The sequence below is a fragment of the Bubalus kerabau genome, chromosome 5 (assembly GCF_029407905.1).
Source record: "Bubalus kerabau isolate K-KA32 ecotype Philippines breed swamp buffalo chromosome 5, PCC_UOA_SB_1v2, whole genome shotgun sequence".
Taxonomy (NCBI): Eukaryota; Metazoa; Chordata; class Mammalia; order Artiodactyla; family Bovidae; genus Bubalus; species Bubalus kerabau.
Window position 1 is genome coordinate 94,808,732 of NC_073628.1, and position 27,089 is coordinate 94,835,820.

The 27,089-nt window shown below is 36.4% G+C and overlaps 1 protein-coding gene across 7 annotated transcripts in view; it reads left to right on the forward strand.

Moving 5' to 3' along the window:
- Positions 1-26,681, forward strand: part of SUCO (SUN domain containing ossification factor) — a 90,625-nt gene extending 63,944 nt beyond the window's left edge. For 5 of the 7 annotated variants that reach the window (XM_055582251.1, XM_055582253.1, XM_055582250.1 and 2 more), the window contains 7 exons: positions 230-1,393; positions 8,964-9,051; positions 11,748-11,852; positions 13,749-13,903; positions 14,356-14,447; positions 23,402-23,457; positions 24,652-26,681. In XM_055582251.1, the coding sequence (XP_055438226.1) occupies positions 230-1,393; positions 8,964-9,051; positions 11,748-11,852; positions 13,749-13,903; positions 14,356-14,447; positions 23,402-23,457; positions 24,652-25,095 (2,104 nt within the window). In that variant the 3' untranslated portion in view covers positions 25,096-26,681. Of the gene's footprint in view, positions 1-229; positions 1,394-8,963; positions 9,052-11,747; positions 11,853-13,748; positions 13,904-14,355; positions 14,448-14,726; positions 14,818-23,401; positions 23,458-24,651 lie in introns of those variants that run through there. The other 2 variants (XR_008714902.1, XM_055582248.1) reach the window with 2 other exon arrangements.
- The last annotated feature ends 408 nt before the right edge of the window (positions 26,682-27,089 follow it).

A 27,089-nucleotide genomic window follows, 5' to 3' on the forward strand; every position in this document is an offset into this window, starting at 1 on the left:
AGACAAACTTGATTTGGAAAATACAGTGATTTGAATCATCTGGCTTGTCACTTGATAGATTATCTTTCTGTTACCATTCCTGAATAATACTGTTTTTATAATGAAAGTGATTTGAAGGATAGTAATTCATTCAAAGTAAATTTGAGTGTTTTCTGTACTTCCCCTTCTTTTTATCTTATGTGTGATACATTTATTTTCCTTAAGCATAATTACGGATATGTATTTCTAGGTTTGAAACCACTGAAGGACACGTACATGACACTGAGTCATTGTCACCAGATACTACAAAAGAAAGTCCCATTGTACAGCTAGTTCAAGAAGAAGAGGAGGAGGCAAGTCCTTCTACAGTGACCCTTCTGGGTAGTGGTGAACAAGAGGATGAAACATCACCTTGGTTTGAGTCAGAGACACAAATATTTTGCAGTGAACTCACCACAATTTGTTGTATTTCTAGTTTTTCAGAATATATATATAAATGGTGTTCAGTTAGAGTTGCTCGTTACCGGCCACGCAGCAGAACTGCTCTGAGTAAACAAAAAGAGTATCTTATGTCAGCTGAACCACCACTAGTACTTCCTGAAGAACCAGTAGATGTTTCATTATTGCAGCCTCCAGGTGGAGAGCCAGAGAGTAAGAAGAAGGAAAAGGAAGCTGAAACCAGTGTTCTAGATGATTTAAGTGGTGTGCTCCAGGAAGATTTGATTAATCACACTTTAGATGCAATTGAACTTGAACCAAGCCATCCTCAAACTCTTTCTCAGTCTGTTCTCTTAGATGTTACTCCAGAAATCAACTCATTATCTAAAATAGAAGTATCTGAGCCTGTTAAATATGAGGCAGGGCATTCACTATCACAAGTGATTCCCCAAGACAGTTCTGTTGAGGTTGATAATGAAACAGAAAAAAGGTCTGAGAGTTTTAGTTCTATAGACAAACCAACTGTGATCTCCGAAACAAAAATACTTGATAAAGTAATGGATAATGTTGTAAAAGAAGACATAAACTCCATGCGAATTACCACAAAGCTATCTGAAACAATAGTGCCACCTGTAAACACAGCTACTATGCCAGACATTGAAGCTGGGGAAGCCAAAATGAACATAGCTGACACACCAAAGCAAATTTCCACTCCTGTTGTGGATTCTTCTTCATTACCTGAAGTAAAAGACGATGAACAGTCTCCAGAAGATGTCCTTTTAAGAGGGTTACAGAGGACAGCTACAGATTTTTATGCTGAACTGCAAAACTCCTCAGATCTAGGATATGCTAATGGAAATCTTGTACATGGATCAAACCAAAAGGAATCAGTATTTATGAGACTTAATAACCGTATTAAAGCCTTAGAAGTTAACATGTCTCTCAGTGGTCGCTACCTGGAGGAACTTAGTCAAAGGTAAGCTTTCTTATGAATTAGCACAATCCACTTTGCACAGTGAGTTAAGTAGCAGAGTCTAATCTGACTAAAAGAGAGGATTTAATTATCTCATGATTCCTTGGGGGCTCAATGGTTAAGAACTTGCCTCCAATGCAGGAGACATGGGTTTAATCTCTGGGTCAGGAAGATCCCCTGGAGAAGGAAATGGCAACCCACTCCAGTATTCTTGCCTGGGAAATCCCATGGACAGAGGAGCCTAGCAGGCTATAGTCCATGGGGTCGCAAGAGATAGACACAGCTTAGCGGCTAAACAATGAATGTAATAGTAATAAGCAGCATTTTAGCTGGAGAGAGAAAGTTATTTGGATGTTGGTCAGAATTTTAAGAAGTGATTTTCATTTTTAGAAATACTAAGTGACATAATAAATTTGAATTATCTGTATCAGTTTCTCCTTTCTCCTGTTGCTTAACTTTAGCTACTTTTGCTGTTTCATTCCCAGAGCAGTCATGGAAAAATTAAAGTTTATAGACCTTAAAGCTCTTTGTGGAACTTGACTAGGTATTAATTAAGAATTTAAATAAGTGAATACTGGAATAGACTAAACTAGATAATTAGGCAACATTTGAACTCTTTTAGCAAGTATCCAGAATCCTAGTCCTAGTTGTAATAATTTATCTTCTTGTGCTTATAAAAATGCCAGAGGCAATGTCAGTTTGCTTCTGCAGTGATGAAGACCCCTGCCACAGTTCTCCACATTTTAAGCCAATTTTTGTTATTGTTGTTGTTCCTTAAGTGTCATTGTGCCTTAGGACTTTTCCAACATTTTATAACCACAAGGAGCTCAGTGCCCAGAATTTCTGAAATACTACCTTTTCCTAATCCTCCTAAATTAAAATGCTACTAATGAAATGTCTCTAAAGTCATTCAATTCAGTTCAGTTCAGTCGCTCAGTCGTGTCCGACTCTTTGCGACCCCATGAACTGCAGCAGACAGCCCTCCCTGTCCATCACCAACTCCCGGAGTCCACCCAAACCCATGTCCATCGAGTCGATGATGCCATTCAACCATCTCATCCTCTGTGGTCCCCTTCTCCTCCTGCCCTCAATCTTTCCCAGCATCAAGGTCTTTTCAGATGAGTCAGCTCTTCGCATCAGGTGGCCAAAGTATTGGAGTTTCAGCCTCAAAATCATCATTATATACTAAAAGATATTGCTTCTTAATTCATACATATACTTTATTGGCAAATTATACGTGGGTGTGTGTGCATGCTTGCATCATAACTTGCTCAAGCCTCTCCCCACTCCCACCCTTTGTACGCCCACTAAAGGAACCACTGAAGTCACACATGGTAAACCTTTTTTTTTAACTGAGATGTAATTGATGTGTAACATTATGTTATTTCGGGTATAACAATGATTTGATATTTGTATATGTTCTAAATGATTATCACGGTAAATCTGTGAATATGATCACCATGTAGTTACAGGTTTTTTTCCTATTGATAAGTTTTAAGATCTACTCTATTAGCAACTTTGAAATATACAATCCAGTATTATCAACGGTAGTCAACATGCTATATATTATGTTCTTATTCAGTTCAGTTGCTCAGTTGTGTCCAACTCTTTGTGACCCCATGGACCGTAGCATGCCAAGCCTCCCTGTCTATCACCAACTCCTGGAGCTTACCCAGACTCATGTCCATTGAGACAGTGAGGCCATCCATCCATCTCATCCTCTGTCGTCCCCTTCTCCTCCTGCCCCCAATCCCTCCCAGCATCAGAGTCTTTTCCAATGAGTCAACTCTTCACATGAGGTGGCCAAAGTACTGGAGTTTCAGCTTTAGCATCAGTCCTTCCAAAGAAATCCCAGGACTGATCTCCTTTAGAATGGATTGGTTGGGTCTCCTTGCAGTCCAAGGGACTCTCAAGAGTCTTCTCCAACACCACAGTTCAAAATCATCAGTTCTTAGCTTTCTTCACAGGCCAACTCTCAACATCCATACATGACCACTGGAGAAACTATAGCCTTGACTAGATGGACCTTTGTTGACAAAGTAATGTCTCTGCTTTTTAATATGCTGTCTAGGTTGGTCATAACTTTCCTTCCAAGGAGCAAGTGTCTTTTAATTTCATGGCTGCAATCACCATCTGCAGTAATTTTGGAGCCCCCAAAAATAAAGTCAGCCACTGTTTCCCCATCTATTTGCCATGAAGTGATGGGACTGGCAGCCATGAAATTAAAAAGATGCTTACTCCTTGGAAGGAAAGTTATGACCAACCTAGACAGCATATTAAAAAGTAGAGATATTACTTTGTCAAAAAATGTCTGTCTAGTCAAGGCTGTGGTTTCTCCAGTGGTCATGTATGGATGTGAGAGTTGGACTGTGAAGAAGTTGATGCTTCTGGACTGTGGTATTGGAGAAGACTCTTGAGAGTCCCTTGGACTTCAGGGAGATCCAACCAGTCTATCCTAAAGGAGATCAGTCCTGGGTATTCATTGGAAGGACTGATGTTGAAGCTGAAACTCCAATACTTTGGCTACCTGAGGCGAAGAGCTGACTCATTTGAAAAGACCCTGATGCTGGGAAAGATTGATGGCAGGAGGAGAAGGGGACAACAGAGGATGAGGTGGTTGGATGGCATCATTGACTCAACGGACATGGGTTTGGGTGGACTCTGGGAGTTGGTGATGGACAGGAAGGCCTGGCATGCTGCAGTTCATGGGGTACCAAGGAGTCAGACATGACTGAGTGACTGAACTCAACTGAACTGATGGGACGAGATGGCATGATCTCAGTTTTCTGAATGTTGAGCTTTAAGCCAACTTTTTCACTCTCCTCTTTCACTCGAATCAAGAGGCTCTTCAGTTCTTCACTTTCTGCTATAAGGGTAGTGTCGTCTGCATATCTGAGGTTACTGATATTTCTCCCGGCAATCTTGATTCCAGCTTGTGCTTCTTCCAGCCCAGCGTTTCTCATGATGTACTCTGCATATAAGTTAAATAAGCAGAGTGACAATATACAGCCTTGACGTACTCCTTTTCCTATTTGGAACCAGTCTGTTGTTCCATGTCCAGTTCTAACTGTTGCTTCCTGACCTGCATATAGGTTTCTCAAGAGGCAGGTCAGGTAGTCTGGTATTCCCATCTCTTTCAGAATTTTCCACAGTTTATTGTGATCCACACAGTCAGAGGTTTTGGCATAGTCAATAAAGCAAAAATAGATGTTTTTCTGGAACTCTCTTGCTTTTTCGATGATCCAGTGGATGTTGGCAATTTGATCTCTGGTTCCTCTGCCTTTTCTAAAACCAGCTTGAACATCTGGAATTTCACAGTTCACGTATTGCTGAAGCCTGGCTTGGAGAATTTTGAGCATTACTTTGCTAGCATGTGAGATGAGTGCAATTGTGCAGTAGTTTGAGCATTCTTTGGCATTGCCTTTCTTTGGGATTGTGATGAAAACTGACCCTTTTCCAGTACCATGGCCACTGCTGAGTTTTTCAAGTTTGCTGACATATTGAGTGCAGCACTTTCACAGCATCATCTTTTAGAATTTGAGATAGCTGAACTGGAATTCCATCACCTCCACTAGCTTTATTTGTAGTGATACTTCCTAAGGCCCCCTTGACTTCACATTCCAGGATGTCTGGCTCTAGGTGAGCAGTCACACCATCGTGCTCATCTGGGTCATGAAGATCTTTTTTTTACAGTTCTTCTGTGTATTGACTATGCCAAAGCCTTTGACTGTGTGGATCACAATAAACTGTGGACAATTCTGAAAGAGATGGGCATACCAGACCACCTGATCTGCCTCTTGAGAAATGTGTATGCAGGTCAGGAAGCAACAGTTAGAACTGGACATGGAACAACAGACTGGTTGCAAATAGGAAAAGGAGTTCGTCAAGGCTGTATATTGTCACCCTGTTTATTTAACTTAAATGCAGAGTACATCATGAGAAACGCTGGACTGGAAGAAACACAAGCTGGAATCAAGATTGCTGGGAGAAATATCAATAACCTCAGATATGCAGATGACACCACCCTTATGGCAGAAAGTGAAGAGGAACTCAAAAGCCTCTTGATGAAAGTGAAAGTGGAGAGTGAAAAAGTTGGCTTAAAGCTCAACATTCAGAAAACGAAGATCATGGCATCCGGTCCCACCACTTCATGGGAAATAGATGGGGAAACAGTGGAAACAGTGTCAGACTTTATTTTTCTGGGCTCCAAAATCACTGCAGATGCTGACTGCAGCCATGAAATAAAAAGACGCTTACTCCTTGGAAGGAAAGTTATGACCAACCTAGATAGCATATTGAAAAGCAGAGACATTATTTTGCCAGCAAAGGTTTGTCTAGTCAAGGCTATGGTTTTTCCTGTGGTCATGTATGGATATGAGAGTTGGACTGTGAAGAAGGCTGAGCGCCGAAGAATTGATGCTTTTGAACTGTGGTGTTGGAGAAGACTCTTGCGAGTCCCTTGGACTGCAAGGAGATCAGCCCTGGGATTTCTTTGGAAGGAATGATGCTAAAGCTGAAACTCCAGTACTTGGGCCACCTCATGCAAAGAGTTGACTCATTGGAAAAGACTCTGATGCTGGGAGGTATTGGGGGAAGGAGGAGAAGGGGATGACAGAGGATGAGATGGCTGGATGGCATCACTGACTCTGGACGTGAGTCTGAGTGAACTCCGGGAGTTGGTGATGGACAGGGAGGCCTGGTGTGCTGCGATTCATGGGGTTGCAAAGAGTCGGACACAACTGAGCGACTGATCTGATCTGATCTGTGTATTCTTGCCACCTCTACTTCATATCTTCTGCTTCTGTTAGGTCCAGACTATTTATGTCCTTTATTGAGCTCATCTTCACATGAAATGATCCCTTGGTGTCTCTAATTTTGTTGAAGAGATCTCTAGTCTTTCCCATTCTATTACTTTCCTCTATTTCTTTGCACTGATCACTGAGGAAGGCTTTCTTATCTCTCCTTGCTATTCTTTGGAACTCTGCATTCAGATGCTTATATCTTTGCTTTTCTCCTTTGCTTTGCACTTCTCTTATTTTCATAGCTATTTGTAAGGCCTCCCCAGACAGCCATTTTGCTTTTTTGCATTTCTTTTTCTTAGGAGTGGTCTTGTTCTCTGTCTCCTGTACAATGTCACGAACTTTGTCCATAGTTCATCAGGCACTCTATCAGATCTAGGCCCTTAAATCTATTTCTCACTTCCACTGTATAATTGCAAGGGATTTGATTTAGGTCATACCTGAATGATCTAGTGGTTTTCCCCACTTTATTCAATTTAAGTCTGAATTTGGCAATAAGGAGTTCATGATCTGAGCCACAGTCAGCTCCTGGTCTTGTTTTTGCTGACTGTATAGAGTTTCTGCATCTTTGGCTGCAAAGAATATAATCAATCTGATTTCGGTCTTGACCATCTGGTGATGTCCATGTGTAGAGTCTTCTCTTGTGTTGTTGGAAGAGGGTGTTTGCTATGACCAGTGCATTCTCTTGGCAAAACTGTATTAGCCTTTGCCCTGCTTCATTCTGTACTCCAAGGCCAAATTTGCCTGTTACTCCAGATATTTCTTGACTTTCTACTTTTGTATTCCAGTCCCCTATAATGAAAAGGATATCTTTTTGAATGGTAGTTCTAGAAGGTCTTGTAGGTCTTCATAGAACCATTCAACTTCAGCTTCTTCAGCCTTACTGGTTCGGGCATAGATTTGGAGGATCACCGTGATACTGAATGGTTTGCCTTGGAAACGAACAGAGATCATTCTGTCATTTTTGAGATTGCATACAAGTCTGCATTTTGGACTCTCTTGTTGACCATGATGGCTACTCCATTTCTTCTAAGGGATTCCTGCCCACCGTAGTAGATATAATGGTCATCTGAGTTAAATTCACCCATTCTAGTCCATCTTAGTTTGCTGATTCCTAGAATGTCGACATTCATTCTTGCCATCTCCTGTTTGACCACTTCCAATTTGCCTTGATTCATGGACCTGACATTCTAGGTTCCTATGCAATATTGCTCTTTACAGCATTGGACCTTGCTTCTGTCACCAGTCATATCCACAGCTGGGTGTTGTTTTTGCTTTGGCTCCGTCCCTTCATTCTTTCTGGAGTTATTTCTCCATTGATCACCAATAGCATGTTGGGTACCTACCTACCTGGGGAGTTCATCTTTTCAGTGTCCTATCTTTTTGCTTTTTCATATAGTCTTATTACTTCATCATTTTAAGTTGTACCCTTTGCCCACCTATTCCCCCTGCTATTGACAATCACCAGTCTGTTCTCTGTATCTATGAGTTTAAGATTTTGTTTTTAATTCCACATGTAAGTGAGATCATATGATATTTGTCCATCTCTGACTGGTTTCTCATAGCATAGACCCTCAAGGTCCATCCATGTTGTCACAAATGGCAAAACTTCCTTCTTTTTTATGGTTGCATAATATTCCATGGTATACACATACCACATTTCTTTATCCATTCTTTTGTTGATTAGTTTGCTTCCACTTCTCAGCTCTTGTACATACTGCTGCAGTGAATATGTGATGCAGGTATCTTTGCAGGATAGTGTTTTTTGTTTCCTTCAGATAAATGCTCTAAAGCGGAATGGCTAAGTCATATAGTAGTTCTGCTTTAATTTTTTTGAGATACCACCATACTGCTTCCTGTAGTGTCTACACCAATTTACATTCCTACCAACTGTACAAGGGTTCTTGTTTTTATACATCCTCTCGAACATGTTATTTTTTGTGTTTTTGATAATAGCTATTTTAATAGATGGGGTGGAGGGTGGTAACTTCATTGTAATTTTGATTTGCATGTCCCTTATGTTGAGTATCTTTTCATCTTCTTCCATCTGTTTGTTTTCTTTGGGAAAATATTCAAATTCTCTGCCAATTTTTAAATGGTTTGTTTTTTGCTGTTGAGTTGTATGAATTCTGGATGTACTCAATATATTGGATATTAACCCTTATAAGATTAATTAATGGCTTGCATATATTTTCTCCCATTTGGTAGGTAGCCTTTTCATTTTGTTGATGGTTTCTTTTTCTTTGTAACTTTTCAGTTTGATATAGTTCAACCTGTTTTTGTTTTTGGTGTTAAATCCAAAAAACATTTCTGACTGAATTCAAGGAACTTACTGCCTATGTTTTCTTCTAAGAGTTCTGTTGTTTCAGTTTTTACATTTAAGTCTTAATACATTTTGAGTTTTTTGTGTATGGTGTAAGATAAGGGTCCGGTTTCTGTTGCTTGTGGGTGTTTGGTTTTCCTAGCACCATTTATAGAAGTGACTGTCCTTTCCCCATTGTGTATTCATAGATCTTTTGTTATAAATTGACTATGTATTTTACTGGTAAATCTTCTATAGCAACAAGGAGCATAGAATTGCTGTTGAGGTAGCAAATACCTCAAGGGACCTCTTTATTTTACCTTTATAAGTTTTCCTTTATTGCACAGACCTCAATAAGAGTCATTTTCAGAAATATGGCTTTATCTCATATGTTGAAATCAGAAGTATATTTCCAATAATAAATTAGTAAATAAGAAATTAAAACCAATTTAAATCAATTGTTACTCCATAGGTACCGAAAACAAATGGAAGAAATGCAAAAGGCTTTCAATAAAACAATAGTGAAACTTCAGAATACTTCAAGAATAGCAGAGGAGCAGGTTGGTCATCTTCATGTCTTACTTTTTACATAAAGTTCCATTGAATTTTATAGGCTCTGTCTGGTTAGAAGGATCAGTAATGTTTGTTCACTTTTTCCCTGATAGTTGATGATTACTCTGTAATACAATGCTTTCTATTTCTAGCCCTTAGTATCAGTATATACCCAAAAGAAAATTTTCTTGAGCATTATTCATGTTACATTTCAAGATTTGTATGTGTATATATGTGGGTAGAAGTGTAGTGGTTTTTTTTGAAATTTTGTTCAAGCCTAAAATAATTTGTGGGTTTCTATATAGACAGTTTTTTTGTTTGTAAGTAAGAACAGCTCTAGTTCATTTTAATCCTTGTATTTTTTTCTTCTTGTTTTCTCTTATCTCTTACTTAGAGCTATACAGTGATACAATAGGACTGGTGATAGTAGCCATTTCCCTGTCTTGTTGATTTTAAGGGATTGATTTCTGTATTTAACCATTAAATGTGATGTTCATGAATAATTGTTTTTATGGTTTGTTACCATGATGAAGAAATTTTATACTTTTCTAAAGGCTATTTGGGACTAAAGGATGATGAAATGAGGTAAAGAAGTCTCAAGTTGCAGAGTTTCATCGTACTTTGAATTTGTGACACATAATTGTGGTTCCAAGTAAAATTCTTCCAACCTGCTTTTTTTTTTTCAGTTGAGGTTTGAAAGTTATTTGCATATTCTAAGTACAAGTTCTTTATCAGAGACAGGCTTTGCAAATATTTTTTCCCTATCCATTACTTGTTTTCTCATTCTTTTAAAGAGCAGAATTTGTTCAAGCCCTGTTTACCTGTTTTCTCTTTGCTCTACAGAAACTTTGCCTAACCCAAAGTCACAAAGATTGTTTGCTTATGTTTTCTTTTAAAATTTCTATAGTTTTAGTTTTACATTTGGTTTTACGATCTATTTTAAATTCTGTGTGTTACAGTGTTATAAAGTATGGATCAAAGTGCTTTTTTGTGAGGGCTAGGGGATTGAGAAACGTGAATATTCCTTTCTTCCAGCATCATTTGTTGAAAAGACTATCTTTTCTCCACTGAATTTTCTTTGCACTTCCTTTAAGTCAATTCGCCATATACATGTGGCTGTGTTTCTGGGCTTCTCTTCTGTTTTGTTCATCTACTTGTCTTTTTCTTGATACTACACTGTTGTGCTGGCTAGCTATATAGGAACTCTTGAAACCAGATAGTGTGAATCCTCCAACTTTGCATTTCCTTTCCAAAATTGTTTTGGCTAATCTGGATTTGACTAACATAGATTTTAGAATCAATTTTTCAGTTGCTACCAGAAACAAAAACCTGTTTAGGTATTGATTGGGATTATGTTGAATTTATAGATCAATTTGGAGAGTTGATGTTTTAAATAGTCTTAAGTCCTCTGTCCCATGAACACAGTATTTATTTAGTTCTTTATTAATTTTAATATTTCCCTCTATATTTTCTGTTTGCTTTCTATGTAAGTCTATGTTTTATGAAAGATTCTTTAAGTACTTTTAAAATAATCTTGTGTACCATTAGCACTATTGGAAATAAATCTTGATTAGAAGTGTTAACCAATATCATAAATTTAATAATTTATCCTTTAAAACTGTCTGCAGTTTATCAGTGTTTGTCAATTGTGAGTCAAAAGAAACAGTTTAATGACTCACATTCAGCATTCTAAAAAGATGAAATAGGATAGAAAGTACCACAGTGGATCAGGGTGAGGGAAGTAAGTGAAACTTCTTGTTACAGTTTTATACATCTACCTACTCTCCACCCCCACCCACCCCCATACATAGTCCAGACTTAAAACTTATTTAAATGTAAAGTTGAAATATTTAACTTTAGAATCATAAATGGCTATGTAGATATTTCATATAAGATCCTAAATTAAAGTGTTAGATTTTCTTGACTTCCTGCTGCCTTCTTTTCCTTCTTCCAAAATTTACTAGTAAGTACACATTTTCAGTACAGTCTGCTTAGTGTAGGTTCATGACCATGAGCATATTGCATAAGCTTCTAAAATATGCATGTAAGTGATATTTTAAATAAATACATGTTTGTTCATTATAAGTTTCTAAAATTCTGATAGATGGGTGTTCTTGATGAATTTCTTTTCACTGGTGGTAACCTAGCTTTGATTAGATGATCCATTGTCGTTTTTTGACTGTGTGACTTCCTAAGTTTCTCCCTATCATGCTCTGAAATAAAACTTTTAAAACCTTCTTGGTATGAGCCTGCTTTGTATCCAGAAACATTCTTCAAAAATTTTTCAGTGTGTCTTTGTATTGACTGCTTTGGTTTAGAAAAATCACACTTGACAAAATGACGATTTTGCAGATAGCTGGTTATATACTGTTTTACACATATGGAGTCCACATTAACTTGAGAAGTAGTTTATTAGAATTTGCTAGGCAATATTCTACATGGTAGCAGTGAATGGCAAAAGGTGTTTTTGTTTGCTCAGGTCAGGGAGAAAGGTTGAATAGTCTTAATTAGATTCTTAAGGGTTTTAGATTTTTTTTTTAAATTTCTGGTCCAGATTTATAATATTCATTCATTAAGAGCTACCTATTAATATGTCACTCCGCCTTGAGGAATTTAACAGTTTTTCTAGATTATTTTATTTGAATTTATAATGTAGCTAATGTGTACATGAAACACAAAATATTTATTTCTTCCTTTATTATAGGATCAGCGGCAAACTGAAGCCATCCAATTGCTGCAAGCACAGCTGACCAACATGACACAGCTTGTTTCAAATTTATCAACAACAGTAGCAGAATTAAAACATGAGGTAATTGTTACTGATGGTACTGTAGGAAACAGTGTCATAAAGGTTGGCTTCATATCTAAGAACTTTAATCCAAGAAGATTGTCATTTATAGAGAGCTTTTACAGAACACCAGAATGTGGTAGTTTAAAGTTATGGAAATACATTAATTATCATAATGCTTTAGAAAACATGGCTTTTATAGCTTAGGCCTTAGCTATAATACAGTTATAAAGCAATTCTATTAGGCCTTTTGAAAACCATTGGTAGTTGCAGTATATACTTCATTTTCAGTTCAGAAAAGCTTATTATTAAGTTGCTTGCTGCTGCTCAGTTGTGTCCAACTCTGTGACTCCATGAACTAGAGCCCACCTGGCTCCTCTGTCCATGGAATTTTCTAGACTGGACTGGAGTGAGTTGCCGTATCCTCCTCCAGGGGATCTTCCCAACCCAGAGATTGAACCCGTGTCTCTTGCGTTTCCTGCATTGGCCAGGTGGATTCTTTCATTTACCACTGAGCCAGCTGGAAGCCCCATTAAGCTGCTTAATGAAACAAACTTTTCATTGATTTAAGAAGCATTTATTGCAACACAAGTGTGTGTCAGGCATGAACTGTCCAGTCCTTGGTTTAGGCATACAGCAGTCAGTAGCCCCTGGTAGAGAATGACACGTTTATGTATGGACTGGTGGTGCTCTAAGTGTTGCTGTTTTGGCTCAGGTGGTGTTGGAAGGCTCACCTGAGGAAGTGGCATTAGAACTGAGTGCTCAAGAGAAGTTAGCATCCACACAGAGCTTGGGGTCAGAACAGGCCTGTTAGTAGCAGAAGTAGGACAAAGGGCCTGTGATTAAAAACAGTGTAATGTGTTTGGGGTCGGAAAGAAGGCTGGCGTGCAATACATAACAGACATCATTCCATGTCTGTTCATGGAGAGCTACCTCATCCCCGGATTCTGTAGTTTGCACTGTGGCCTGGCATTCCTGTGGGTTTATGCACTTAACCCATGAAGCCAAGTGCATAGTTTCTTATGTTTTGCTTGATAATTAATTTTGCAACAAAGGTCTTAATTCACAAAAAAAAAAAAAAAAGAAGAAAGCTGGTGTAGCTGGAACAGAGTGAATGTGAGAGGTGAGGGTAAGAAATGAGTTCAGGAAATCAGCAGAGATCTGATCATGTAGCCCTTTGTAGGCAGTTTAGAGTTTGAATTTTATTCTCATCATTGCAAGTCATTGGAAAGTATTAAGTAAAGAAGTAACATGGATCATTTCATCGACAGCAGTTTGAGAACTCCCTACTTGCTCTGTGGAAAATTGCTTCTTCGAGACCATCTAGAGCGCAAGTAGGGAGGAGACCAATTAAGGCAGTGATTGAAATAGCCTGAATGAGGTGATGTTGGCTTGGTTTAGGATTTTAGGAGTGGGGAATAGTGTGGAGTTGCTAAACTCAGGATATAGTTAAGAGATAGAAGGACAAGCTTGTTGGAATTTGGATGTAGGTCATAAGGAATTAAGGGTGATCCTTAGGCTTAAATCACTGGGTAATGGGTGGTTTAGTTTTGTATGAGAAAGACAGGTAGGAGCATTTTTTTTCCCTCACTCAAAAGGATAGTACAAATGATAAAAAATGAAATGTATGTGGCAGAATGTAAGATTGGAGAACATAGGTGAAAGGCATACATGTGTTCATCGTACTATTTTTTAAACTTTTCCATGGGTTTGAAAATTTTTAAAGAATGAGAGGGGGAAAGAAGAAAAAGGAAAATGTTGCCTTTGTAGTACATTTTCAAAGGACTTGGCCTGCATTTATGATTTTGAAGAACTTTGAAAAAAATGTTTAAAATGGTTTGTCCTTTGAACTTCAGATTTCAGTGGTTTTTCCTAATATGATTTTCAAATTGTTATTAAGCTCTCTTCTCATCTCAGGTTTCAGATCGACAGAGCTATCTTGTCATATCTTTGGTTCTCTGTGTTGTCTTGGGACTGATGCTTTGTATGCAGCGTTGTCGAAACACTTCTCAATTTGATGAAGATTATATTTCAAAACTTCCTAAAAGTAATCAGTATCCAAGCCCTAAAAGGTAAGTCAGCATTATTTCACAATTTTCCTCTTATTTGAGAAACTTGAGCAAGTGAAAGATACTGAGATAATTTCTCTCCCCATATGATTATCTTGAAACCAAAATGTTAAAAACTTGGAACTAGTGAGAGGGTCCTGTGCCTGGAAGGTTCTGTAGACTCTGATAGAGAAAACACTAAGTACATAAAAAACCCATGTAGTGGTTGTGAAAGATACTTCAATGTGGAATTCAAAGGGGGAGGAGGAGAATAGGTATTTTAATACAGCACCTTTTAGAGAATAATTGGTGAATTTTTTTTTTTTTTTACATGTGTTATCTGTAACTGGAGTGTTACCTTAGAGATAAGTCCTATATGGCATGTACAGTTTTCTTGCATTCACCTAACCCCAAATACAGAGTAAATTATATGTATTTTACTCATCATTCCCAATGTTGATTTTTCTTAATGTTAGGTGTTTTTCTTCCTATGATGATACGAGTTTGAAAAGGAGAACTTCATTTCCACTCATCAGATCCAAGTCTCTACAGTTAACTGGGAAAGAAGGTAGATTTTTGTGCATATGTAACATGTATATAGAAAAGTGAATCTAGCTTCCTTCTAGAACAAGTATAATGTCAATGTTGTGTTGGAGACCGTCTGCAACCGAACAGTGGGTGTGAGTGGCCTTTGTGCTGTGTCGAAGCCACTACCATTTCCACACTTTACCTTTGTTCCTAAAAGTCCAGAGGGTGGGGTGGGACGGGGGGCTTAGTTTAATTAGCCATTAATTAGCCATTGATAGCCTGTTTGCACATGCTCCTGTTTAGAAGTATTTCTTTTTAGAAAGGGGTGTTTGAGAAAGTTCAGCAGATATGGAAAACCTGAATGTGCTCCCATAGTATCCTGTGCTTATCTGCCTCCTCTTCCTATACAGGTAGGACCCCTTTTGTCTCTAGGACTGTGAGGCACTTTATGAAAAATAAATCTTTTTCTTTTTTACAGTCTAAGGTCTATAATAGTATTCCATAGTCTAACACTTGATGAATACTTAAATTTAATAAACGAATGAATGTGTACTGAGTGGCTTTCATATATCAGTACTTTTTTTTTAATTTTATTTTTTAACTTTACAATATTGTATTGGTTTTGCCATATATCAACATGACTTTTTAATATTAGTACTGTAATTAGTGCTTACTGAGACATATCTTCATAGCAATATTAAAATAATTAATCATATATTTCAGCTAATGCTTTCTTAATAATCATTGGATTCTCTTTCTTTAGGATTTAGTAACTGAGCAGTGTGTTTCAATTGATTAAATCATTCAGGCAATCATTCCTGTGCTGCTCTGGTTTACTGTTACCATGAAACTTTACGGACTTAATCCGTAAACATGTGTCTTTACTTAAAAATAGTAAATTTCTTCCTACTTCCTGCTCTTTTCTTTTTTTTCTTTTGGCTGATATGTCTTTTTATAATTGAATTTTTTTAATGAAGTATAATTTGTACAGGATTTTATACTTAATCATTTATAAAGTTTGGTGGATTTTCACAAACCACACATAACTATGTGACCATCACCCAGATTAAGAAGTACAGCATTATTTAGCACCCCAGAAACTTCCTTGTGCTCCTTAGTCATTACCCATTTCCTCTCAGTAGAGTCACTGCTTATTTTGATATTGTGAGATTCACCATGTCGTTGAGTATAGTTGTAGTTAGTGTTGCCTTATGCAAACATACTATTCATTATTCGTTTCCATTGGATTATTTTCTTGCATACACACATCTGTTGGGTATATAGCAGAAATGGAATTGCTGGATCATAAGATTCTGTCTACTCCACTTTAGTAAATACCACCACACAGTTTGCCAAGAATGTTGTGTGAACATTCAGCTGTTTTTTAGAGTTCTATTTGTTCCACATCCATATTAAGATTTAACATTTAGTATTGTTGATCTTTTAGCTGTATTCGTGTGATTATGAAATACCAATATGTTGAGGTGTTTTTCCTTCTCAGCATTTCTTGTCCCATTCTAAATTAGTTGAAAGCCTGACTGTTTCTCTTCTTTTTATGTAACTCTTCAAGGCCAGGTAGAACATAGCCTTTTGTACCTGATAGTAATATTACTTGTATTTTAAACAACTGTATCATCTTGGTTCATCTTTATAATTTAAAAAGTTGAGTACAATAGTCAAGAAGCTAATTCTGATTCTGCTATTTATTAATTCATTTATTTCTTCTCCTAATTTGAATTAAATATCTTCTTATGACATTTACTATTGTCTACTTTGATTTTAGCCATCTTTGTACTTGCCTTATTTTTAATTCCAAACTCTATGAGAAGGGCCCATTTCTTATTTTGTTTTCTTATTGTAGTAAAAAAACATACAACATAAAATTTACCAACTTGAAATTTAAGTTTCTCTTAGAAATTTAATTATTTTATATATATACTTCAGTAATGTTTAGTATGTTCACAGTGATGTGAAACAGGTCTCCAGAAGTTTTTCATTTTGTAAATCTGGAACACTGTATTTATTAAACAACTACCTTTTTTCCCCTTCCTCCCAGCCCCTGGTCACCATCAATGTGTTTTCTGTTCTTGTGAATTTGAATATTTCAGATACCTTATATAAGTGAAATCATATATTATTCATCTTTCTCTGACTGGCTTATTTCACTTAGCATAATATCCTCAAATTTCATCCATGTTGTAACATGTGACAGGATTTCTGTTTAAAGACTGAATAATATTATGTTGTACAGATAGATACTATACTTTGTTTATTCATCTGTTGATGGGCACTTGGGTTGCTTCTGCCTCTTGGCTTTCGTGAAATAATGCTGCTGTGAACATGAGTGTGCAAATATGTCTTTAAGTCCTTGCTTTCAGTTCTGGATATGTAGTTGACCCTTGAACAGTGCTGGAGTTAAGGCCACCAAATCTGTACAGTTGAAAATATGTGTATAATTTATTGTTAGCCCTCCATATCCGTGGTTCCTCCATTTTTGAGGTTCTGCATCCATGGAGTCAGCCAACCACATATTATGTAGTTCTGTAGTATTTACTGTTGAAAAAAAATCCACATATAAATAGACTCACATATCCATGTATAAGTAGACTTCAAACCCATGTTATTAGAGGGTCAGCTGTGTACTCAAGCGTGATTGCTGAATCATATGGTAGTTCTATTTTGTGAAGAACCTTTACAGTGTTTTCCATAGTGCTTGCAGCATTTTACAATTCCACCAACAGTGCATAGTGGTTCCAGATTTCTCCACATCCTCACCAATACTTGTTTTCTGTTTTGATAGTAGCCATCCTGATGGGTGTGTGGTGATACCTCATTTTGCTTTTGATTTGTGTTTCTCTGATGATTAGTGATGTTGATCATCTTTTCATATGTTTGTTGGCCATTTGTAAATCATCTTTGAAGAAATGTCTATTCAAGTCCTTTGCTCATTTTAAAACCAGGTTATTTTTTGCTTAATTGTAGGAGTTCTGTATATTCTGGATATTAATCCTGCATCAAGTATATGATTCACAGATACATTCTCCCATTCTGTAGGTTGCATTTTCATTCTGATGGTTTTGTCCTATGATGGACAAAATCTGATGATTTTGTCCTATGATGGACAAAATCTTTTTAAGTTTGATGTAGTCCTCTTTGTCTCTTTTTGCTTTTGTTGCTTGTACTTTAACTAGTACATCTAAGAAATCATTGCCAAGGCCAGTGTTATAAAGTTTTTATAACTTTGGAAAAAGAAACTTTGTAACACTGGCCTTGGATGTGACATTTAAAGTACAAGCAACAAAAGCAAAAACAAAGAGGACCACATCTATTTTGAGTTAATTTTTGTATATGATGTAGGATAATGGTTCAACTTCATTCTTTCACATGTAGATATCCAGCTTTCTAGCAGTGTTCATTGAAGAGACTATTCATTCCCCATTGAATGGTCTTGGCACCCTTGTTGAAGGTTATTTGACCATTTGTGTGAGGGTTTATTTCTGGACTGTTTTTTTTCCCCCTGTTGTTCTGTATGTCTGCCTTTATACCAGTACTGTTTTGATTACTGTGTTTGAAATCAGGCAGTGTGAGTCCTATAATTTTATTTTTCTTTTTCACAATTGCTTTGCTTATTTAAGGTACTTGGGATTTGATATGAATTTTAAGATGCATTTCATTAAAAAAAAGAATGCTATTGGAATTTTGATAGGGCTTATACTTAATCTGTAGGTCGTTTTGGTAGTATATGGACATCTTGACAATATGAAATCTTCCAGTCATGAACATGAGATATTTCTCAGTTTGTTTGTACCTTCTTTAATTTTTTTCATCAGTGTCTTATAGATTATACTTAGATTTGCATCTCTCACTTCTGTTGACCATCCAAGTAGACCTAAACTATTTTGATTTTTGTAATACATTTTTGTTGTGAAATACCAAAAAGTGCATAAAACTGAAATGTGCAACATGCAGAGTAATTATAAAGTGAACACCTGTGTAACTAACACCCAGATCAAGAAATAGAGCAAGACCAGCACTTTTGGTATTGCTTTTTGTAGAGGTAACTATCTTGATTTTTGAATTAGTTGTCATCTTCATTTTCATAAGTTTTACCATCAGTGTTTGTGTTCCTCAGCAATACAATTGGATTTTTGCCTGGTTTTGAGCTTTTGATAAATGAAATTACACTATATATACTCCTTTTGCCTTCTTTCCTTCAGCATTCTATTTGTAAGGTTCATATACATAATTGTACTTCATTTTCAATATTGTATAGTATTTCAGTAGCTGACTAAATTACAATGTAGTTATCCATTCTGCTGTGTTATTTACAGTTTGGGGCTATTACAGATAATGCTGGTGTAAACATTCCCTTTGTTTGTATATAGGCAGAGAGTTGCCTAAGTTTCTCTAGGAATATTTTTGTTGTTGTGTTGCTAAGTCATTTCCTATACTTTTGCAAGTCCATGGATTTTTGCAAGCCTACCAGTCTCCTCTGTCCATGGGACTCCCCAGACAAGAATACTGGAGTGGGTTACCATTTCCATCTGGGGTGGAGGAGTGGGGGATGGAATCTTTCTGCCCCAGGAGTTGAAGCTGCCTGCTTGGCAGGCATATTCTTTACTGCTGAGCCACCTGGGAAGCCCCCTCTAGGAATATTACCTAGATGTAAAATTGCTGGGTTGTAGAGTATGCAAATCTATAAGTTATAAGATAATGGCATACTTTTCCAAAGTGGTCATACCAGTTTATCCTTCCACCAGTACCATGAGAATTTCCATTGTCTACACTTTTGCCAGCGGACAGTCAGAATTGTCAAGTTTTAAAGTGTTTGTTAACCTTATTTCAGTTATAATTTGCATTTACCTGATTACTAGTGAAGTTGAGCATGCTTACTTAGGCCTTTTAATCATTCGACTTTCTTGGACATTGAAATTTTTGCCTGTTCTTTTATTTGGTTGTTTACCTCTTTCCTGTTGGCTTATAGTTATTTTTAAAATTTGTATCCTAATTGTTAGTTCGTTAATGTTGCAGATAATCTTATTTCACTCTTGAGGCTATTTATTTTCTTTTACATGGAGTCTTTTTAAATAAGAAAAATAAGCTTTTAATTTTAATGTAATCAAACTCCTGGGATTTTTTTTCCCGGTGTGGTTAGTGCTTCTTCTGTGTTGTTTAAACAGATTTTTTTTTTTACTGTTTATGGATGATATTCTCTTATAGTTCTAGTGTTTGGTTTTTATTTTTAGATTTCTAAGATACCTGGAATTGATTTTTTGTATGTGGTTTTAGGTAGGGAATCCATTGTAAAATTTGTATGAAATTCAGTTGTTTTAGGTTGCTCGGCCATTATTGGGTCTTTGTTTCCATGTAAATTTAGAATCATTTATTAAGTGTTTCATTGAAAAATTATTAGGCTTTTGGTTGATTACATTGACTCTACATATCAATTTGGGAAGAACATAGCATCTCTGTGTACTCCAAAAAGCCAAACTTTTGAAAGTTTTATTTCTAGAATATTTTTTGATGTTGTTGAAAATTGCGTTTTATGTGTGTTTGTGTTTATTGCTGGTATGTAGAAACGCAATGGATTTTGGTGCTGTTGACATTTGCCATATTCTTTGATTCTCTGCTTGCTGGATCTTCGGATAGAGGAGTGTTAAAGTCTCCAGCTGTAATAGTAGGTTCATCTGTTGCTTCTTGTAGTTCTACCAGTTTTTGCCTCATGTATTCTGCCATTCTGTGAGATGCATACAGAATAGAGATTGTTATGCTTTTTGGATAATGGACCCCTTTATCATCATGAAATATCCCTCTTTATCCTGAATAAATTTCCTTGCTCTGAAGTTTACTCTCTCTGAAATTAATATGCCATTCCTGCTTTCTTTTGATTTGTGTTAGCATGGTATATCTTTCTTCATCCCTGTGTCTTTAATCTCTATGTATCTTTATATTTAAAGTGGACTTCTTATGAGCAACATATGGTTGAATCCTGTTGTTTGATCCACTTTTACAGTCTTACAAATTGGTGTATTTAGGCCTTTAAGTTTAAAGTGATTTGATATTTATCCAACTATATTTGCTATATTTGTTACTGTTTTCTATTTGTTGCCCTCATTCTTTATTCCTGTTACTATCTTCCACATTTTTTCTGCCTTTTGTGGTTTTAACTGAGCAAATTATATAGTTTCATTTTTTTCCTTTCATAGCATATGTTAAAAAATTATGACTTTTTTTTAGGGTCCCAGAGTTTACAGTATACATTTACAACTAATACAAGTCCACTTTCAAATATATATAACAACAAAATATTTCTAATTCTTCCCTTCCATCCCTTGTATCAATGCTGTCATTCTTTTTATTTTTACCTAATCTTGTCTATTTACATAAGCATACTCAAGTACTTTGTTGCTATTATTATTTTGAACAAATTGTTATGTTATGGATTAAGAATAAGAAAAAGTGAAAGTTTTTATCTTCCCTTCCTTTATTCCTTCTCTGATGCTCTTACTTTATGCAAAGATGGGTTTCTAACCTACCTTATTTTCCTCCTTTCTAAAGAACTGCTTTTTAACATTACTTGTAAAGCAGGTCTGTTGGCAATTTTAGGTCCTCAATTTTAGCTTATATCTTTGATTTTTTGAAATTTGTATATGATAGGCCTCGTTGCAGTATTTTGGGCATTTGTCCTGCTTGTTGTTCTAAGTTTCCTGGAGCTGTGGTTACTGTCTGATGTCAATTTGAGAAGATTCTGTCATTATTACTTAAAATATTGCATCTATTCCTTTCTCCCTTCCTTATCCTCCTGTATTCTCGTTACTTGTATGTTACACCTTTTGGAGTCATCCCATGGTTTTTGGATAGTCTGTTCAATTTTTTTTTTTTTAAGTCTTTTTTCTCTTTGTATTTTAGATTTGGAAATTTCTATCGTCATATTCTCAAGTTTAGTGATTCTTTACTCAGTCTATTAATGAACCCAGAGGCATTCTTCATTTTTGTTCCTGTGTTTGATCTCTATCTAGCATTTTTTAAACTCCTAATTTTTCTGCTTATATTATCCATCTCTTCTTGCATGTTGTCTGATTTTTTTCAATTTACATCCTTAATGCATTTTTTTTTAAATTCCTGATCTAATAATAATGTCAACATTTCTGTCATATCTAACTCTGGTTCTGATGCTTGTTCAGTCTTTTCAAACTATGTTTACTCTTTTTAAAATGCCTTGTAATTTTCTGTTGAAAGAGGAGTATAATGTACAGGTCGTCTCTAATTTATGATGATTTGACTTGATTTTTCAACTTTATGATTGTGTGAAAACAACATGCATCCAGTAGAAACTGTACTTTGGTTGTTGATGTCTCCCTGGCTAGGAATATGCAGTATGATTCCATGTTGCTAGACAGCGGTGGCAAGGTCTCTGGGCAAAAATGACTTGCGTTTCACTTGACGGGCCTGGATTCCTGCTTTTCCTTCATTTGTGGCCTGGGATTACTTACTTAGTCTTGACAGCCTAAGTAAGTGCTGTTGATGCTGCCGCTAAGTTGCTTCAGTCGTGTCCAACTCTGTGCTACCCCATAGACGGCAGCCTACCAAGCTCCCCCGTCTCTGGGATTCTTCAGGCAAGAACACTGGAGTGGGTTGCCATTTCCTTCTCCAATGCATAAAAGTGAAAATGCAAGTCGATCATGCATGTCCTACTCTTCGCAACCCCATGGACTGCAGCCTACCAGGCTCCTCCGTCCATGGGATTTTCCAGGCAAGAGTACTGGAGTGGGAAGTGCTGTTGGTGACTTACGAAAAACATTGCTTTTAGTGGAAAATTAGATCTGAAAACCATTAGCAATCATTCCTAGAAGTAGACATTGTGTTTTGTTTTTTTTTTTTAAAAAGCAATTTGAATGAGATTAGTAATCTAGTAGAAATGACTGTTTAAAGGAATCATTGGATATTTTTATATATTTGATGACTTTCTCAACAAGTTTCTAAGACATAATGTGAAAAATGATAATTCATTGAATCATGTTATTAGTAAATTTCTGGCACATGAAGTTTATTATGAATTTGTTACTTACAAACTTAACGCCTGCATCAAACCATAAATCATTTACTTTTAGTGGGTTGAATAGGACTAAAATCTCATAGCCCCTCTTTTATATGTATATTTATCTTGTCACTAAAGCTGTCTTGAATGTGCTTAAAGTAATGAAACCTAAGAAACTTAAGTATTTTTGATTTTCTTGTCGTACCAGAGTGTTCTGGTATTGATCACAATGAATCATAGTTTTGATCACAGTAAATCATAGTAATAAACAATTAGGAAAAACTTGTTAAACTTCCTTTTGTGTGTATGTTCCTTGAACTGACTTTCATACTATGTGCTTGTTGCACATAATTAACCCATAATTGCAACACAATGTGGAGTTTAGTCTTTTAGAAAAAATATTCATATGATCTGTAAGTTTGGTATTAGCTTACCTGGTAATGTTATTTTTCTTATCAAGTTCAGAGGATAGAGGGTTCCCAGGTGGCTCAGTGGTAAAGAATCCGCCCACAAATGCAGGAAACACTGATTCTATCCCCAAGATAGAAGATCCACTCTAGTATTCTTGCCTGGGAAATCCCATGGACAGAGAAACCTGGTGAGCTGTAGTCCATGGGGTTGCAAAAAAGTTGGACACGATTTAGCAACTAAACAACAAGAGGGTAAAGCTGGTCCAAACAAGGATCCTTACTGTGTTGGTTGAGAGCCAGCTGTTAGTTAAAAACTTAAGTTATTCAATGATGACCAGTCAAGCCCAGGATAAGAATGGTGCCCTCTTCTACCTTGTTGCTTTAGGCTCTCTAATTTCAAATGCATAAATATATGTTTAACCTGTTACAAATATAAGTTCATTGGTTCTGTTATGAAAATAATCATAAATGGATAATAGTTATAGTATTTAATCATAGTAGAATCTACTTTACATTTTATATCTGCCTTTCTGTTTTTTCTTACAGTAGATCCAAGTGATTTGTACATTGTAGAACCCCTCAAGTTCTCTCCAGAAAAAAAGGTAATGCTTTGTTTCCTTTCAAGTGTATTGGTGTGTTATGTGGTTGTAGATGAAGAAATAGGTGAAAGTTTTACTATAACCTTAACTGGTCCTTAAACTTACTGTTTATTTTCAATTATGATAATGATTTGTTTACAGGGTCTGCAAACTGTTGCCCATAGGCCATATATGGCCTGTTTTATTATGATCCTGGAACCATTTTTAAAGGGTTATAAAATAAAAGTGAATAGGTGAGAGAGTGTGTGACCTGAAAAGCCTAAAATACTTACTGTCTGGCTTTTACAGAAAAAACTTGCTGACCCCTTGTTGATAGTTATTGTTTATTATCAGTGCATGTCAGGCAGTGTGTATACCTATTCCTGTAATCCTCATATCAACCTGAAAATGATACTTTCCCCATTTTTTAAGTGAGAAAACTGAAACTCAGAATTTGTATCTTCTTTAAATGACCCATTAAAGAGGTGGCAAAAATCAAAATAGACTTTTTTGGTTACAAAGTGCGGGCTTTTCCCATTTTGCCTCTGAAAGTAAGTTGTACTCATTAGAGGTCCAGGTAGCTCAGTGGTAAAGAATCTGCCTGCCAATGCAGGAGACGCAGGTTCTATCCCTGGGTCTGGAAGATCCCTTGGAGAAGGAAATGGCCACCCACTACAGTATTCTTGCCTGGAAAATCTCATGGAGTGAGGAATCCATGAGGTCACAAAAGAGTCAGACACAACTTAGCAACTAAGCAAACAACGTTTGTCTCTAGGTTAAAGAACTTGACCATTAAAACTAAATAGCCTAGGATTCAATCCTAACTCAGCCACTTACTGCCATGTAACTTGGACAGGGAATCAAACTTATGAACCTTGGTTTTCTCATTTGGTAGTCAAGGACAAAATGCTCACCTTTCAGGGTTAGTAAGATATACATGAAAGCAACTGGAAGAATATATAGCACATAGTAAGCATTCAGATACCTAATCTATATTCAGAGGTGACAGATAAATGAAGAATTTGGTTGAGTAGTATCACAAAGTGGAAAGCTAATTATGGCAGTATCTGTATAGAACATAACAGTGTGTTTTGCTGTTTATAGTACTCACTTTCCACCAGGAGGTGGCACTTTACTCCAGTAGCTCAGCTCTCTGAATGTTTGATTAGGTAACTGTCAGAGGTCTAATTCCTACCCTTTCTTTTACTTGTGTTAAAGAAGAAACGCTGCAAGTACAAAACTGAAAAAATTGAGACCATAAAGCCGGCTGATCCATTGCACCCTGTAGCCAATGGAGACATAAAAGGAAGAAAGCCTTTTACAAACCAGAGAGATTTTTCTAATATGGGAGAAGTTTATCACTCTTCTTATAAGGGTCCTCCATCTGAAGGAAGCTCAGAAACTTCATCACAGTCAGAAGAGTCTTATTTTTGTGGCATTTCAGCTTGCACAAGTCTGTGCAATGGACAGTCTCAAAAGACAAAAACTGAGAAGAGGGCTTTGAAACGAAGGCGATCTAAAGTCCAAGACCAAGGAAAATTGATAAAAACTTTGATACAGACTAAGTCAGGATCACTGCCGAGCCTGCATGACATAATCAAAGGAAACAAAGAGCTCACCGTGGGAACATTTGGTGTTACAGCAGTCTCGGGACATATCTAAAATTAATCGAACTTTTCATAGTGGAGACTTTTCCTTGTTGTTATTTGAAGAACAGTCTGTGGTATTTGAAGGGTATGGGGAGGGAGAACATATTAATGGGAAAAGTATTCAGAAATTATGGTTTCTGCCTTTTTAAAAAGTAGGTGGGATTATGTCAATCTTGGTTAATGAGCTGCAGTTTTACAAGACTGCAAGGACAATGGTAGACATTTTATAAAGATTTTTTTTTCACAGATTAATTAATTACTGGGACAGAAGTAATTTGGAAGCCCAGTTCCTTGGGTGGGATAGGAATGAAAGCCTAAACCTCTTCCTTTAGCTTTGTTCCTATTTCTTGCACCTTCCCATATTTATGTGCCTTTTGTCTATTTATAATGCCACTGGAAGAGGAGGGAGAACTTTTTCTGTCATTTGATTTCTTTTGTAACTTTGTTAGTTTTTGAAGCTGCAAACACTACAAGGCTTTAAAGTGATCTGCGCCTGGCGTTCAGTAAAGATCAGTTAAGACAGTGTAAAGATCCTAAAGACTTGGCCAGGTAGACTTTGTTTAGCAAACTCACCTGAAACAGACACTTGACGGAATTTTTAGGTCTATTCTTTTAGGTAAGTGGTGATACTTTTAATGCTATTTTCAGTTAACTTATTCACACTAGTTTCCTTTGGTTACTAATTCAGTGAGAGGAAAAAAACAACTACGTGATTTTTTTTCTTCAAATGATTGGTATTTGCAAATAATTTTTTTTTCCTATAAATGCATGTGTTAAACACATTTAGCCACTTTTAAGGGTTTCCTTTAGCTATGGTACATTTTAAACATTCACAATAAGCACTAATCCTCTTGACTTTGAGATCGTTGTTTTCTCTTAAAAAAGGAAAATTTGAAAGTTTGTCCCGTGAGTCCAGGCCTCATAATCACTGCCTATGTACATATGCACAGAACCAGCTAGTGAGTTTGTCAAGCCTTGTCTAATTGGTCAAGTCTAAAGGGATTATTACTCCTTGGTGTTTGCTTTGTATTGGCTACAAATGTGCAGATATACATGTGTGTTGTCAATGTGTTTGTATTCATTTTGTCTCTTTTCTTTAAAAATAATTGGCAGTGACTTTGAATCAAATGATTTCTAAGTATGTGTTTATACAGTAATGGAGTAAAAGTGGAAAGTTTCTTTTTGAAAGGGAGAGAATTCACTGTTTTGTGTTGTAAAATTTAAGTTATAAGTTATTGAGCACTTTTAGTAATAACTTTTAAACTTGTCTAATACCTTATGGGGGTATTGTTCGTAATGTGACTTATTTAAAGCCTCTTTTGTTTGTTTAAGTTGCTGCTTTATGGTAACAGTATGTTTTAGATGATTTACATTTTTTTCCAATCTGTACAATTAGCCATTCAGAGCAAGAAGGCCTGATTGTATAGAAACCCATTGAAAAGAGGTCCAGATGAGAGCAGAGGTAGAGCAGGAAGTTACACCATCTGTGTGCAGCATCCAGGGTTGTGGAAAGAAGACTTTTAATAATATAACTACGGAGCTGTAGTGCCATTAGAAACTGTGAATTTCCAAATAAATCTGAACACTTGTCTTTATTAATCACTGGCTCTTCTGTTCTTTGAAGGAGAACTTACAAACTTAATACTCTGAACATAGATTCGCTTTTAAAATTAAAATTTTTTAAATTTTAAAAACGAATTTTTAAAATTAAATACAGCAGCATCTTGTTAAATACGTGATTACATTCAGCCAACTACAAACTGATTGAACTTTCACATAAATATTTTGTTCCCTATACAGTCAGAATTTCACCATTTCAAACACTGAAAGAGAGTTTTAAATATTCAGTGGGCTACACACATGTGCCTTCCTCTTACTGGGTGCCATCTCTAAGACTAATTTTAAATTTTTTACATATATAAATATAGCACATTTTACAATTTGGGGTTTGTTTTTCCTCTCTCAGATTATACTTACATGAAGGATAAAAGCAAAAAGTCTTGCCAA